Here is an 18,180-nt window from a genome sequence, read left to right on the forward strand (position 1 = left end):
TTTGAAAGCGATAAATTGACATTTATATGATTTGCTGCATTTACATATATATGTATATGTATATATACATATATATCTTACTTATGAAAAGGATGAGCATAAGCTTACTAGCAGAACAAATTTAAGTGTCCTAGTCCATTTTAATAAAGAATTCTCTTCTTGAATTGTAAATTGGACAGAACCTTTTTTCTTTTCTATCCTCATATTCCTATAATGTTATATAATAGTTTTTACATAATGAGTTTATTAAATATTGATGATAATGTTAATCCCTCAAACATAGGATGTTTTAGGATTAAAATTCCTAAGAATTTTATTGATAGCCTTCTAATGAATGACACTCCTCACCCAGTGTCATTTTAAAAAATGGTATTGTTACAAAACACAACTTGTAAGTGCTTTTCAGATTTGGGCTTATTATGGTATGTTACCATTTTAAGTGCTCAAGTATTCTGCTCAAGTAAATGGATTTTCTGTCATGGCCAGTGTTTCCTGTAATGAAGGACAATATTTCACATATACTTAGTGAGGCAGTCAGGGCTGAGTGATAAGGAACATCTCAGCTCTACCCCTAAACAGTAGTGTGTCCTTGAGCAAAGGTCTTAATGTGTCTTACTTCAGTTTCTTCTACCATGAAATGGAAAGTAGTACCTGTTAATTATCTGAAATGCTTGGGGCTAAGTAGTGTTTCAGATTTTGGAGTGTTTTGATTTTTGGAATATTTGTGTAGACTTTAGCTGTTGAGCATTCCTAATCTGAAATCCTAAATGCTCCAGATCCAACATGGCACTCAAAAAGCTACAGATTTCAGAGCATTTCAGATTTTTGGATCAGGGATGTTCAACCTGCAGTACCAACCTTAAAGGGCCATAGTAAACTTCAATACTATGTGAATATTAACTATTAATTATCATTACCATCATCATAATCATTCCTTTTATGTAAAACTGACAGTATATTTCTGTCTCTGTATTAAGCATTCAAAATTGAGTGGTTTTTCGATTATATTTGGTAACAAGCCAAAGAGGTGCTACTCTGAGGTATGTTTGCTGTCATAGGCACAGTTTCAAGGAATTTGCTTCTAATACTTCATTGCTGCCAAAGGTTACCCATCCCTGTCTTCCTCCAAATTCCTTGCATTTTCTTGTTAATTTCAAAAGTCTTTAATCAGATAATATTTTGAACCCTGCATTATTAGCTGTATGCTCACATTTTCCCTGTTTTACAGAACTGTAAGTAACCAAGATTAAAAAGAAACAACTAGTGTTACCATTTACCACAGTTGCAATTAAATATTATTTCATAGATGTAGATAGCTTTTTCTATATGTCTTTTCCAAAAAAAATATAAATTCCTTAGTTTCTTTTGTGTCCCCTACACCTAGAACTCATATGCCTCAAATGAGGAAGTAACGTTTAATACCTGCTCTTTTCATGCTAATGGAAGTAATGGATTAAAAAGACTCTACATGAATGACAGTCTTCATCCCTTCAGAAATTTCTAGGCTACTTGAAGTATGCAATATACAGTTATAGAGTTGGAAAAAATCAACTTAAAATGCTTGAATAAATGAGAAATCAGCTATAAGTTATTTCCTATCCTGTACCTCTTGATTTTATTTGAGAGGGGGAAAAATACCTTCCAAATACCACTGTCATTTCTCATGTCATATTTGTCTACATTTCCAGTTTATTTAATGGCCTCCAGACATAGCTAATTATATAATATGCTGCCCTAACCAAGAAGGTGGAAGTCTTCTTGATTTGGAACTTTGAATTAAAATTTGGCACAATAAAGAACAATTTCCAGTTAACTGTCTAGGAGAAATGCTGAGGGCATATGAAACGGTAAGATAGATGACCCAACATTTATTCTCAGGCATTGATAGGAATATATCTACTATTTATTTTATAGACCATATCAGTAACTCTTACATATGACAATATCTAAAATTCAGTAGTTTAAAAGGGAACAGATGGGATGAACATGATAAAATTGAGAAGAAAAAGCAACTTAGCTACTGATTAGATATTAAGGCTAGTGCAAGAAATCTGAGGTGCTTTTACATGTTAAGTGGTGGGTACTTTGAAATAGGAAAGATTAGAGCAACATTAAAAAAAAATTCTGTGAAACAGTGGTCCCAGGGGATATTAATAGTGCTTAATGGAAGAAAGAATAGTTTAAAATAAGTTCCGGAAATGCTACATGTACTATTTCCTTCTTATGCGTGCACAAATTTGCAAGGCTAAGAAAATTTTCTGGCAGAAGAAACCTGTTTAACAGTGCTGGACAGGAAAAAAACCTTTTCATAGCATAACTATTAATGCAATATGAATTAGTCTTCCATAGGACCCTAGTGTGGCAAAGGCTAGACTAGAGGAATTGAGGATTAGTAATAGGAATAGAGTTTTGGGCTTTGAATTTGAGGTTAAGACAAAAAAAATTACTTTCAAGGATTTGGTGATTTTAGAGATGAGAAAGAAATGAGGCTTGAAAGTACAGTTGTGTAGTCAACTAGTGGAAGCAAGAGGCAAAACTTGTAAGAGAAATCCGAATATGCAATTGTAATGTTGAACCAATTATTGAATTGCATATACTAGACTCTGAGCCACAATGTCATGATTGAAGGGTACAGGTAGAATATAAATACAAATCTAGAGTCCTAGGGGTGCTGATGAGATTTTTTTTTTTAAAGTAGAGAAATTTACACTGCTGGAGTAGGTTTGGAAGTAGTGATTGGGTGGGGGAGAGACAAAGTGAAGAAGAAAACCAGCTGGAGACACAGAAAGAATGTTCAAGTAGATATAAAACTAGAAATTGCATGTGGAAGGTAAGATAGGAGTGTTTCATGAGATAGGTAGCTACCGGTATCAGATAAGAAAGGAATGTAAGCTCATTGGACCCAACTGTTTGCTCTTGGAATTAAGGATCAATACAGCAGAGTCAGAATTTTGTCCATTCGCTGTTGCTGTTTTTAAAGATTTCAAAAAGGAAGTGATTTGCTAATGATGATGTCAAAGTGTTTGGGGAGAAAGGGACTGGGTGTCCCTGAAGGAATTTCATGGGACAGGGATTATATTCCTTAGTAGATTCATTGTGGCAAAAAGTAAGATATGGAGACTGAAACCTCACCATGGACTGAGATCTCTGAAACTGTGAGCCAAAATAAACTTCACCTCCTCAAAAATTGTTCTTTCAGATATTTTGGTCTCAGCAGTGAAAAACTGACTAATACAGTGAGATTGATGTAAACATCAGAATGTCAGTTTATTAATTTATAGATTAAAGAAGTTTTTAGGGAAGACTCTAAAGTCTCGATTAGCACATTATCTTCCCTATTGATTTGCTACTTGGGCCAACACATTATAATGAGAAGGTTGCTTAGTGAGTATGTAAGCAGAAACTGCTAGTGGTATGTTTAGAATGTATAATGGAGTCAGGTTTTTCTTAATCTCCAGGGACCAGGTCCCTCATCTGGCCATTGTGGGTAATACCACTAGGACCTTGTTTGTAGGGTGTTGGAAGGATTAGATAACATGATCCCCGTAGTGTGTATAGTATATTCCTTAGCATATTTATTACCCACAGAGGTGTTCCCCTCTTAGGTCTGATAACTGCCATTAGTGTTTTAATTCTTCACAGTTCAACCTAACATTGAATTTATAACACTCTTCTAAGCACTAACCTGATTTTCTTTTCTTACTCAGATGATCATCCTTTGCTTGTATTTTGAGTGTTGATCAGCCCATTTCTGACTGTTGAATCCTGCCCCAGCCCCCATTGAGTTAAACTTAGTTATTCAGTCTTCCTAATGGTAGATCTTGAGTCATGGGCTTCATTGTTCTTAGGATGCTTGTTTTGAACGTTCAGCTCAGTTCTTTATAGTAAGTTGATCCATATAAAGTTGCCGTTATTTTACTGATTTCATCTACAAAAATGGCAGTGTTGTTTGGCTTAGTTTAATACAGTGATTTTATATTTTATCCCTCCTAGATGATCCCAACATTTCCTTTTAACAGAGACTAAGTCAGTTGATTAGGTGTAAAATGTCTTGGTAAGAATATTGTGGGGACTGTTGTACTGGCATTGTCAGAATTCTTCCATTGCACTAGAATTTCAGTGAAATGCTGATAGGCTCAAGCCAATTTTTTAAAAAAGCTTGCACAAATAACATCCAGAGCATTTAGGAAATTAATCTGTATTTGTTCTTTATTTTTAAAATGCATTTGCCATTTTTTAGTATTTAGAAAATAATCTGTAGATGGTTGTTGACAGCTCATTATTGTTTTCTGGTTCTTATCCTTTCATAGTATGTGAATTCTACATGATTGTAATCACTGGATAGATACATTTCTGTTTTCCCTTTGAATATTGTGCCATAGAGTTTTCCAGGTTGGTATTTAGTTTTCCTAATTATTATTCTTAAGTCTCAAAGACTCTTAAACATATAATCATCCAAACATCTAATTTTAATTCTGGGAAGAAAACCTTTTAATCTCTCTGGGGTGTTGCTCTACTATTCTTTTAAAAGTAGACCGATCTAATTTGGAGATCAATTGTTATAAAATTCTAGATGTGTGATACAGCCCTCTTGGCGGTTTAATTCTAAAATGCCTCTTGAAGTCATTATATATAGAGACATCACATTGAAATGCTGAATTAAATATTTTTCAAATATATATGATGTGCCTTCTATTTTATCAGGTTAATTTAAGCACCATATAATATGCCAAATGTGTCAGTTTATTGGAAACTTAAAATATGTGATTGCTAATTACAACTGTTAAAATAGTTATAGTTAATTGAGTCTTTCTTATTAAGCTCAGGTGTTGCCTCAGAGACATTAAGATGAGTGTAAGATATTTCAAGTGTTAATTTCTTTAATCCTATATAAATTATGAGTAGATGGTTTTATCTCCATTTTACAAATGAGGAAGCTGAAACGTTGGGTAAATTGCCCAAGTTCACTTAGCTAGTATAGGAAAGTGTTGGAGTTCCAAGAAGCTATGGACTTATTATCCTGGTTATGATTCAGGGGTGGAGCAGGTATCCTCTGAAAGAGTCTTTGCTTCTCTGGGATTGCCAGTCTCTCTTGTTAGCCTCTGAGATGAGCCTTACTTACTGAAGGACTATCATTTGTCTTTAATGGTATCAGTACATGTTTTCCAGTTCAGTTTAGTTCCCCAGTGTTGAGAGTTTCTAAGTACTGTTACCAGAGTTGTCACTAGTAGATCAAGAGATGAGCTTGACTATCTGCCCTCAGACTTTACAGTTCAATAAGGAAGAAAGATGTGTACACAAGAAATTGCTGTGTGTACTGATTTTCGTATAGAGGCTCCACACTACCCATGTGGAGAAATAGATTAATTCCATTTCTCCTTGTAAAGGGGACATTTTATTTGTTCCTTGAAGGAGAAGTTAATAGAAAGGAAAAGGGAATAGGCCAGCTTTCACAGGGGAAATTCCACTAGTATGATAGTAGGAAACTGTTAATTGAAACTTATCCCCCCCAAAAAAGGAGATGGGGAGTCTGGGGCTTCTCAGAGCTGCACTGGATCAAGTGGATGAGAGGAAGGGGGGTCTTATTTGATATGTGACACCTGTGCTGAGTCCCTCAGTATCTATACTTCTTCTGTTGAGCTATTTTGTATGTGATCTGTTGAAGACCTCTGAAGGAGGGAATGCTCACAGACTAGGTACTTCCCAATTTCTATCATCATTCTGAAAATAATCCTCATTATTTTTCTAGTTCATTGCTTATTGCAGTTGTTAAGAATTGTGATCATTTCAAAAGACGATGCAAAGCTTATAAACCGATTTCAGTTGTTTTTATTAAAAAGTTTAAAGTTACCAGAAAGAATTAGGCATTTAGGAGCTTTTGAAAATTTCATTTTTCTTCCTCTCATTTCTATATTAATCAAAGGTTTTAGTCATTTTTTTATGTGTGTGCTGTTACTTTGATCTTCTGTTAGGAGAGCTTGAGGGCTTCAAAATAACATTAATTTTTGCAATTTAAACTTTATTCTTACCCATATATAGTCTAATAATCAGTTAAGCAATCTGTTAACCTCTTTAGGGGCTATAAAAGGAACTCAAATTGTGGCTACTGCCCTGCACTCAGAAAGCATAGGTTGTATTTTAAGAGATGATTAACTTTGAAGAAGCCCTTCAGAGATAAGTATGTGTATCAGGCTCCCCCTGCATTGTTCTCCTGGGATTGGCCATATCAAACCATGAGCCCTTCCGACCCCTGCATCATAGTTGAAACCACATACAATTTTACACTTTGTCTTTTGCATGTTCACCGTTCCTGTTGTGATTTTCTCCACAATGCTTTTTCTCTCATTTAGACTGTAAAGTCTTTGAAGAGAGAGCCTTGGACTTAATCACATGTCTTTGCGAATGGTAGAAACTTTGGAGAAGGAAAAACAGATTTAGGAGAGAGAGCGAAAAGTTAATTGTTGGTGATGGCATTTGAAGTAGTGCAGATTTTTCCAGTGGAGATGTCCACTGACAGTTGTAACGCGGTTTGGAGCTGTATCAAGGTGGTAGATGTAGGTCATGATGTGATGTGAGTTGCCAAGAAAATATTATAGGGAAGAGAGGCCTGTAAATAGATCCCTGAGTGATACCCTCATTTAGGATGTGGTAAAGATTTAAAAAGCCACCAAATATGGGCAGAGGAGGAGGATTGGTGAGTGAAAACTAAGTAAGAAATGCAGGGGATAGAAGGGGAAACTGCCAACACCACAGAAGTATGGAGGATGAGACTTGGTCTTCTGTGGAGTTGAATGCCTCTGAATATTGCCTAAGTGAGGGAGCCAAGAGAAAGAGGATTCAGGTGGTGGTGGCTTACATTGACAATCAAGGAAATAAGATTTTGGAGCAGACATGAGTACTAGGTAGAGACAAAAGCTTGAGTAATTTAAGACAGACTTGGAATTGAAAGAGGAACATTCTGGGAAATTAAGAGATGTGTCAGTAGATCATATATGACTGAGAAAAATGTTTATAATGAAACTAAGAACTCGGTTTTTAAAAATTTTACCAGCATTACTCAGCCAGATGGTTTGTCTACTCAAGGGTAGCTAATTAACCAGATGGGTGTAGTAGGAGGATAAAGAACTAGTCAGACATAAAGACCATTGGGAAGTTAGCTCTTAAGGGAGGCAAGTATTGATTATGCCTTTGAGGCTGAAGGTCAGAATGTGTTCATAGAACCTCAGTATAAGTGAAGGGAGGTAAGTTATAATGGAGAGGAAGTTTTGAAAATAGAACAGTTTCAGGTGATGATGACTTTAATATGTGGCTCTGACTTGAACAGCAGTTATGAAGTATACATCAAAGTCTTAAGATGAAGGTTATGGATATATGAAACCAGAATTCAAAAGTTCATCAACATGATGTGATAGAGTGGGTTACAGTTCAACACATATCTAATGTCCATATTCTTTGTACTTTATTGAACTCACCATAAATCAAATTTGTGCCTGACATCTTTTTAAAATACAGCTTACCTTATTTTTCATCCAGATTACTTGAATGTATCACAAAAATGAGAATTAATTTACTGAGCTAATCTTTCATAACTACAGCTGGAAATTGCAAAAAAAATCAATCATCAAACAACATAGATAAAATGGGGATAAAAAATGGGAAATCATTTTATGCTTAGTTCTGTAATCAGTTGTTCTAATACTAGAATAAATTTTTGCAATCTAGAGTTTTTAATTAATAGAACAGAAAGCTCTTGTTAACTTACAGATAAGATTTATGCCTCTCTCAACATTGCCAACTTTATTTTTGTGAGCTTGTTCAGTGACATAATGAGCATCCTGTTTCCTTAAGTATTTAAGTGTAGGTTCTTGTGAATTGACAGGATAGAAGCTCTTAAGAACTGAGTAGGACGACCAAGCAGCTGGTGTGACATTCAAGTGTTCATGTTGCCTTCTAGCTCCTGAACAGAAGGAAAAAAAAAAAAAACTCACTGTTTTAATTTAGAAATCTCTTCTTTGACTATAGCTGAAAATTTCAACATCAGTGAGACTAGAAAATGATAGAACATTTGGTTCTCATATTTAACTGGAGCTATAGTATGTTCTTATATTTGGTAAGTTGCACAGGGTTATATAAAATTAACTTTCCCTATTTTTGTGCTTTTTAAAAGCTTACTTTTAACTATGAAGCTTACTGTAAGAATGAAAGGTTTCTAAAATACTTAAGTAAAACAATAGAATAGGAGAAAAAATGCAGTTTTATTTTGGGGGTAGGAAAGTAGGAGGAGGCAGGTATCTAAATTATATAGTTCTCTTTTAAATTTGTTATAATTAATACTTTCAGGTATTTAAGTTAATTTAATGTGTGTCCTAAATGTATCAATGTGAGTTTTCACCTTTTTACTTTGAATGAAGGAAATTATTTATAGTATTTGTGGAATTATAAGGTTTCAGTAGAAAAAGGTCAATATACTTGGTATTAAAAACCAAAGCAGTTCAAAGAACCAGCTTACAGAATATTTTTAGAAAATGGTCTGTTTTTAATTATCCATGCAAATTAAGAAAAGCATAATAAAAGAACCATGAGTAATTTGCTTGTATTTTCATCAGGAAATTTTAGATCAGGCATGACAGTTCAACAATTTGTTCCTTAGTCAAAGCCCAAGGCACATTTACCTATAATAGTGAATCTCCAGACCAGTAGCATCAGCATCGCTATCATCTGAAAAGTTGTTAGAAATGTAAAGTCTCACACTGTGCCCAGATCAACAGAAGAGATTTCTGAGGTGTAGCCCAGCAGTCTGTGTTTTAAGGAGCCCTTCAGATGATGTTGTTGCACACTAAAGTTTGAAAACCACTAATCTGTAGTTATGTGGAATTAACTTTTAAATTTATCTTGGTTTGGGTAAATTAAGAAGGATTATGGTTTTTTGACTCTAAGTAAGTACAACATTGCAAAATTGGACCAGTATCCTAAGGAGACACAAGAAGCATTATAAGATGGTACCAACTAACCTGTCCATAAGGCAAACATGTCTAAAGTTAGCTTCAAGATATCTGTGTTTGGGATCATTCACATTAAAAATTTATCATGTATTCTGCCTAATTAGTATTTTGTTGGCATAAACAAATAATCTGTGCTGGAAATGACAGTTATCAAAAGCCCCAGGGAGGATGAATCACCAATTTATAAAACATGTTCTTCTTCAGTATGGCATATTCCTTTATAGACTAAAGGTTATGGGAATGAGAGCTGCATTTGGCCTTGGAATAAGGCGACTGAGTCATTTTTTTCACACTTTCACTGAGCCAGACTGCTATAGTGTGGTTCCATCATTTTAATTGAATTGTGAAATTCTGAAATATGAGAAAAACAAACAAAAAAACCATAAATAAGCCTTGTAAATGCACATGCAAATAATTTGTTATCTGTAAACCAGTCTCATTTTCTCTGACTAAAACCAGATGAAAACAATTATGATAAAGATTACTGTGCCACTCAGCCCCTCCCCACCGAGTCCCTTGACAGTTCTTCCAGAAGCGGAACAACAATAGAAAGTGAGAGCAAGCAGCCAGAGATGGCAAAGTGGTGAGAACAAGAGTGGAACCATGGAGGACCATTCTCACAGCCGAACATTGCAAGAGTGGGGGAGTAATCAGGAGTAGCAGACGTTGCCAGTGGGCCAGATAAGGACTAAATGGCATTGGTTAGACTTAAGAACAACAGGGGTCCTTGGTTACCTAGGAATGGTTGCAGTAAATAGCCAAGGAGAAGCTCAGTTGAAATGGGTTGAGCTGTAAGTAGCAGATGAAGAAACATCAAATTTCAGAGAAGACGATAGCTAGGTGTGAGGTTGAGGGTTTTCTTACCAAATGCCTTTATGGGTAAGATCTTTGTTTCTTTGTCATTTATTTTATTTTTATTTTTTATTTTTTAAAGAGAGAGAGAGAGAGAGAGAGAGAGAGAGTGTGTGTGTGTGTGTGTGTGTGAGAGAGAGAGAGAGAGAGAGAGAATTTTTTAATATTTATTTTTTAGTTTTCGGCGGGCACAACATCTTTGTTTGTATGTGGTGCTGAGGATAGAACCCGGGCCGCACGCATGCCAGGCGAGCGCGCTACCACTTGAGCCACATCCCCAGCCCCTCTTTGTCATTTATTGATTTGGCATATTTTTATTTTGCTTAGGTAATCCTAACAAATTACTTCCCAAATAAACATGTCATTTCTTCCAGGCTTTATGAAATATTGAAATTCAGTATTATTTTGCATACCCTTGAGGATCTAGAATGACTCTGGTTAAAAACCATGGCCACGCAAGAGTAATTCATTTGAAAATCTGAAATAGCTTTTAACTTCTGTTGTCTAAAAGGATTTAGAGGAAGGTTAAGTTGATCTTGTATACCAGGGTAATTTGAAAACTCTTTGAAAGCTGATTTTCTCTGAACTCATCTAACACAGTTAGCATATTACTTTAAGCATGTTATAAGGTTGTGTTTTGCTCTGCTATTTGAATTGTCATTGCTTCTGTTGCAAAGCCTCTTTTTAAAATTGATTATAGCTTAAGATTCAAATGAGCATTTTTGTTCAGTAAATACTGAGCCTCTACTATGTACCAGACAGTGCTGGGGGTTAAAAATGAATGGCACAAATCCCTACCTTGTGTTCAGAGTTCTTTGGGAAGACAGAAAGGGAGGTAAACAAATCCTTGCAGCTATGTGATAAAAACTATAACAGAAGAGCAAATTAATGCCTCCCCTATTTCCTACTCTGAGAGATTTGTTAAAGTCGTCATGTCAAATTTGTAACTGACAGGAGCTATAACTTGCCCTTTAAAGTAGTGTACTTAGTCTGTGCCTTTTGAAGAATCTACTAGATGATCAGTAAATTACGAGGGGAGTGGGACTAATTTTAGTCAACACAGACACAGGATGGTATTTATGAAACCTTTGAGATTAACAAACCAGGCATTGTAATCAATGCTTATTGTCTGCTGTAACACTTCTGTGAAGTTGAAATTCTCTTTGGTAAACTTATTCATTTATGTGTATATTATTCATTGTTCATCTGATGTGAGTTACTTTAACGAAGCTATATAGCATTTATATGCCCCTTGAAAAGTGAAAAATGTGAATTAAATTTGCGCCATCCCTTGGTTTCTTCTAAGTGTTTTAATGAAATAATCTGAATATACCAAAACTTCATACAATAAACTCCCCACCATTTATGATCTTCAAGTGTCTACTCTTTGATATGTATAATATCTATCATTTTACACTTTCCACTATTGCACTCTAATAGTTTACCATAACTTACCATTTTTTACTAAAAATTATTTTAATTGTTGGAAGACTTCAAGTTTTCAGTGTGTGAATCAGGTCAAAGTTTATTTTTTTGCCCCTGCTGAAAATGACTCTGTAAGATGGCTGAAAGATCATAGCTCTTCTTGCTAAAATAGGAGATTGCTCAGGCCTGGTTTTGCCTTGAAGTAGTTTTTCAGTCTAATAGGCATTAAATTTAGGTTCAGTTATGTAGCAGTTGTATTATCTGTGCTAGTTGGCTTTTTGTTGCTGTGACAAATACCTGAGGAAAACAATTTAGAGGAGGAAAGATTTATTTTGGCTCATAGTCAAATGGCTTCCACAGCGTTCTGGCTATATTGCTCTGGAACTGAGGTGAGGCAAAACATGCTGGAAGGGCATGGTAGGGGAAAGCTCTCAGCTTGTGGCACCAGAGAAGGAGAGAGAGGAAGGGTCAGGGTTAGGGATAGGAAATACCTTTCCAGAACATTCCCCAGTGATTCACTCCCTCCAAGTAGGACACATTTCCCACAGCCTCCACCACCTCCCAGTAGTACATTCAGTGATCAGTGAATTAATCAATCTACTGGTGAGGTCAGAACCCTCATGATCCAATCACTTCCCCAAATTTCCATTTTTGAACATTGCTACTACATTGGGGACCAGGTCTTTGGGGGACACTGTATCCAAGCCATAACACTATTTATTTAAATAAGTGGTAAGTTTTGGGTTGTTTACCTGACTTGTCAGCATTACTGGTATCTAGGAGGGTTGGATGGAGCAGGGCTGGATGAAGTACTTTATGAAGTAGTTCTCACTTAATCAAATGCCAATGGCAGCCATATGAAGACCAGCTATAAAGGTTAGTTATCCTTCTTCCTATAACTGCCTGGCTAGTTGCAGAGGAAGTGGAATTGATTTTATGTTAAAGGAACATACACACACACGTTCACACACAAGAAAATGGAGGTCTTTCAAGTGTTCTTTTACAAACATTTTTAGTTCTTTGTCGGTCTTTTGGTGCATCTAATTATTAGGATGTCAGTGCCCATTTTGAAGTACAATACATTTCCCTGATAGTAGGAGCCTCCATAAGACCTGCACAGGGTTATGAATTATCTCATAATTTAACCATTGTTGGTCATTTACTCTTGTTTTTAATGATTCTGTGAGTGTTTAATACTTGTTTTCTTTTATTGTAAGCATCTTTGTCCTTTTTAGAAATAGATGATTATAAGTGTTTGTTTTCAGTGACTATAAAATGAGCAATTGGACTTGATCTCTATTATCTCTTTCAGTTGTTAAATACTAGGATTCTTTTCTTTTTATTACTTAGAACAATGAAGGCTTTTAAAATTTTATTTATACTTTGTATTTTATTTTGATTGTAATTGAATAACTTTTTTAAAATTCAGTACTTTGCATAATCACTCCAAAAACTTTGTGATTACTCTGATTATGTTGCTACTTTAATATTAGCATGATGCTGCTAATTAATACCAATAGAATACATATTTAGCTTGGAGTGAATTGAACCTTGGTCTTTGCATACAGGCTGTTGCACCTCTTGTGTATCATATTTATACAGTTATATTTTTTTCATTAAATATAGGAGCCATACTTTTGTTCCAATTACATTTAGCCTCACTTCCATCTGTCTATCTTATCCTGTTATCTAACATATTTGCTGATTTATCCAGCTTTGAGTCATTTATAGATTGGATAAATACAATTTCTATGTCTCCAGGTCACTAATAAATGTTTAGAATCAATCAGGAATTGAGTGCTAAACAATGCATTTAAAAACAAAAACATTTCCTTCCAGGTTTTTCCTCGTTACTAATGTTTTCAGTTGTGTTAGCATATATTTTCTCGCTTTCCTGCCAGAATCTTGTTTATCATTTCATATTTCACCCAGCTCCATATTTTACCCCATAATTAATTAATTACCCTATACTTCTTTTAGTTTTTTTTTTTTTTTTTTGATTATCATGTTGAGTCTAGATAACATTCATGCAACTTTTCCATGATAAATCAAGTGGTTTTGTGAAAGAAGAAATTGAAATTGTATTATTAACACAGCTCTTATGAGTGCCAGTCATTACTAGGCTCTCACAATCATCCTTTTATCTTCTTTTAAGACCCTGCCCATTCTTAAGAAAGCTTATGTATCAATAGGGATTTACCTTATTCCCTGTCTTAAAGATCATAGCCATTTTTGCCCAACTCTGGTTTTCAACTTCCTCTTTTCTTTGCATATGTTCTCAAAGACTAACAACTAATTTGATCAGTGATGTTATTTATCCTGGGATATATTTTGTAGACTAAGAGTACATAGAGTAGCTGTGTGCTTTCTTTAAATTCCCCCTCTTCTGTGCTTCCACTTAATGTGTTTGTTCCCCCCTTAAGATTTTCAAATGGAAGAGTTAAAAGAAAATTAAATAACAAAGACAATTAAAATAGTTACTCTACTTATTATTTTATCTCATTCCAAATAGTGGAATTGCTTTTGCTTGTCATTTTGTAGCAAACAAGTAAAAAGCACAACTTTTTTCTTGTCATCCACATGTTTGTCAGTGGGGCATATGAATGAAATAGTAGTTAAAGAAGCAAACGGTAGAAGAGAGATGTGATAGACAATGAAGAAACTGATACAACCTGATATATAATTTGTTGGTAATTGGTAATTCAAATAGTATACTTTTTGAAAAGTGGCTTATTCTCAAATTGGTTGCTTTTCCCTGGACATCGTTTTCTTACACTGGGGAAATTGAACATGATTGGTAATCATGTGCTTATCAAAGCTGCGGGTTGCAGAGTGTTGGAAAACTAAATCTTTAGAAGGAATTAATTGATAAATTACTAAAAAGATCAAGGATAGGACAAAAGATCAAGGATAGGACCAATCTTAGTCATTGAATGACCCAGAGACTCAAATGATATCACAGGTACATGCCTTGCTCGTTTGGTGTGTGTGTGTGTATGTGTGTGTGTGTGTGTGTGTGTGTCCGTCCGTCCGTTCGTCCATCCGTTCCTTTCCTACATGCTCTGTTCTCTACTGGATCCATTTCCAGAGACTTTCCCCTGTGGAACAAAATGGCTACAATTATACCTCATGTTTTTCTCAGATTTACCTTCAGTAAGAAGAAATGTGTCTCTGCCTTGAAGTCACAGTGAAAGAAAGTCGAGCTGCTACTCATTGACCCTTTTCAGGTCACATTCAAATTTCTGAACCAGTGAAATATGGCTGGGGGCAGTATCTAATATGGATTCCCACTCAGATTTACTGAACATTGGGCAAGGGCAAATCTCTAAATATGAAGTGAGGCTGTTACTGAAAAATGGGGAAAAGGATGTTGAAGTGGCAAATATTCATAACCATACCCCTTTAGTACCAGTTTGATTAAGTAGGTACATTTGGGATTATTTGACTGTTTTTTTTTTTTTTTTTTTTTTTTTTTTACCTATAGAAACTTCCATTATGACACTTCCATTGTAAGTGTGAAGACTTAATATGGAGGCATTATTCATAGGAGGAACATGGCTATTTTGTTAAAAATATAGTTTCAACTCCTAGTTCTATTATATATTCTTCTTGTTGAGGACTGTAAGGATATCCAAGAATTCTCTTCTCCTATTTGAATTATATCAGAAGAAAAAAGATTGGTACATAGGAATAGGAAAAAAAAATCAATTTTATTGCTGAGCAAAGGTGAAATGGAGGACTTGGTTTTTGTGTAACAACTGTGAGGTTCTAATATTGAAACAGACATACTAGACATTTATTTCCTCCCACTCCAGGCACTTTGAACAATAGTAGTAGTCTTAACATGGGGATCTTCCCCTTTAATTTTAGAATGCATCGTTCAGTCCTGCAGGTATATGGCCCCAAAAGAAAGCAGAGAGGTGAAAAGCTACTGCATAACATTTGGTTTTCTGGGAAAATCTTCTGTCAGGCAGGACATTTCACCTCAGGAGTAACTGGTGGGGTAGCAGGCCAGGAGTTATTGAGAAAATTTTTTTAATGAAAACCAGAAGACAGATGGACATCCTTCCCTTCGACACAAGACTTAAGAATCTTAATTATTTCATCTGTTACTCAAATAAAAATCGATTTGGGGGTTGGTATTATGTTCAGGCCAATAAATTTTGCGTATGGAGACTTAAGGATGTCTATCAAATAACCACCCTCTCTAGTTTTTGAAATTAGGTTATTATGATAATTGATGTGTGTGTAGGAGGGAACACTTTTTGCCTAGGAGATGAGTAAAATTGGTAATAATTGGGCGAGAATAAGGGTTTGTGAAGTGGGAGGAAGCACACAACAAAAGAAAATGTCTTAGAGAATCCATTACTATCACATTCTTGCAAATTTAACCCAAGGCATCCAAACTTTACTCAACCAGTCATCTTCAGGTCATTGGTATGAACCCAAGTTTTTATTAATTCTTCAATCCAATAGTTCTCACAGTGTACTCCCTAGATGGATAGCATCAACATTGCCTGGAAATTTGATTGAAATGCAAATTACGGAGCTCCTACTTAATCCTACTAAATTTAAAACTCTGGAGGTGGGGCCCAGCAATTTGTGTTTTAACTGGTCCTCCAGGTGACTTTGGTACATGCTGAAGTATGTGGACCACATATCATGATTTTAAAGCATCCTCATAATAGTTGAATAGCTAAAGATTAATTTCACTTGGAAGTATGTTTTTGAGTTCCTTATCATCATCTTATTAAATATTTTGGGAAGGAACAGGTGGATTGCTTGGAGATGGAGAAAATTTGAATCAGTAAACCATAGCTTGGCCTTAAATGCCAAACACCCAGGAGTGATTGAACTGCATTTTCCTCTTGTAGGTTCAGATAGTATCACGGAACCTATTTAAAAAGCTAAATGTAGTAGCAAAATGCACAAGGGATTTGATGTAGGAGACTTCAGAATAAGAACGAACCTGGGGAGAAGTGGTTATGATTTATATAGAGGGACTTGAAGATCAGGAAGACAAAGGACTGTACAGAAGAAGTATTTTCAAAGGTAGAATTAACCAGACTTAGTAACTGAACCTGGAGAGGATGGAATCAAGTATAAGATTTCAAGCCTAGGTGATTAGGGTGATGGTGATTGTGGAAAGGAGCTTATTAGGGAATATAATGAATTCAATCTTTGACTTGTTCACTTTGAGGTGATTGTTTAAAGGATATATATGGAAAAAGAAGAATCTTTAGATAAGTCTCTAGGTAAGTTAGAATCTAAGAGGAGATAGAATTGTGGTGAAGAAATTGAAGCACTGCATTCTTTTGTTTCTCCGACTTTCATTTTCTACCATGGTCTGGCACAGTTCTGGGTTCTGAAAATATAGTGGCAAACAAACCCTACCCTCAAATAATATTGTAGGTGGAGGTAGACAAAATAATAACATAAGCAAATGAACAGGATTATTTCAGATAAAACAGAAAAGACTAAAGAGTAGAGAATTCTTTAACTAGGGAGTCAGAAGAAGACTTGAACTCGGTATGGTGGTACATGACTATAATCCCAGCAGCTCAGGAGGCTGAGGCAGGAGGATCATGGGTTCAAAGCCAGCCTCAGCAATTTTGTAAGACTGTAAGCAACCTAGTGAGACCCTTTCTTAAAAAAAAAAAAAGAGAGAGAGAGAGAGACCTGAGGTGGTGACCTGTGCCATTAAATCATGTGGAAGATAGTTTTATTTTGGAAAGTCAGAAGATGGTAGAGTGGCAGAGTGGCCAAGGAGAACTGCAAAACTGTATTAAAGGGTTCATTGAGTTTTTTTGACCTTTCAGAGGCTGTTCCATGTGAAAGATTTAGAGAGATGGCTCCATGTATGAAAAGGAAAGTAGAATTAAAAATAGTTGGCACTCAGATATTTCAGCCATTTGTTGTGCAGAAAATTCAATTTCACAGGGCCTTAATCCTTCTTAGGAGAGTACAGAGTAGTAACACCTCCCAGGTTTAAATTATGATGATCAAATGAGAGAATGAATCTTATTTTATCAACCATAGTGCTTGGAACTAAGTATTTCAGTAATAGCTGTTAGTAACAGTAACACTGAAAAAGGAAATTCGGTTATGGGAAAAGCAGTTTCATTTAATAATGATGAGATCGGATGTCTTTTGATATATGATTTTATTTAGAAGTCATACTTGGATCTTTTATCATGCATGAAAATTTTAAAGGTATGAAACAAATACTTTATAAGCAAACAATGTACCATGATTAGCTACCTGATGGCATTTAGAAAGTGTGCTTATGTGCATTACACTGTAGGATGGATCTTACTAAATTTTACATATTTTATTGCAGATGTGTACATCTCATGATTGATGTGAAGAAATGAGTCATGGACCAAAGGTCAAGATACTTCTCTGGGAAATGTTGCTGCTGATGCTGCTTTACAAAGTCACACAATGAAGTGTTTGGTTTAAGAAAGATTTTCATATTTAAAAGATTTTCATCTTGGAAATATATCAAGTGAAAATTAGATTTTTTTGGGAAACATTTTCCTCCTAATAAATTATACTTGTAATGGGCGACATGGCAAACAACTCAGTTGCATATAGTGGTGTGAAAAACTCTTTGAAAGAAGCTAATCATGATGGAGACTTTGGAATTACGCTCGCAGAGCTGCGGGCTCTCATGGAGCTCAGGTCCACAGACGCATTACGAAAAATACAGGAAAGTTATGGAGATGTCTATGGAATTTGCGCCAAGTTGAAAACATCTCCTAATGAAGGTGAGTTTTATTTTGTTTTTAGTCCTTTGTTCAGAGAGTGCTATATATTTGACTCATAAAAACATGTTTATATTGGTTTATATTTTCTTGGCTATTATGTGACCATGGCATAATTGTAGTGATGTTAAAAA

General features: G+C 35.3%; 1 protein-coding gene across 6 annotated transcripts in view; it reads left to right on the forward strand.

Annotated features, from left to right (window-relative positions):
• Positions 1 to 18,180, forward strand: part of Atp2b1 (ATPase plasma membrane Ca2+ transporting 1) — a 109,825-nt gene that overhangs the window by 28,140 nt on the left and 63,505 nt on the right. For all 6 annotated transcript variants that reach the window (XM_048804130.1, XM_048804140.1, XM_015482948.2 and 3 more), the window contains one exon: positions 17,620 to 18,049. In XM_048804130.1, coding sequence (XP_048660087.1) covers positions 17,842 to 18,049 — 208 coding nt within the window. In that variant the 5' untranslated portion in view covers positions 17,620 to 17,841. Of the gene's footprint in view, positions 1 to 17,619; positions 18,050 to 18,180 lie in introns of those variants that run through there.

This window comes from Marmota marmota, unplaced genomic scaffold, assembly GCF_001458135.2.
Source record: "Marmota marmota marmota unplaced genomic scaffold, marMar, whole genome shotgun sequence".
Lineage (NCBI taxonomy): Eukaryota > Metazoa > Chordata > Mammalia > Rodentia > Sciuridae > Marmota > Marmota marmota.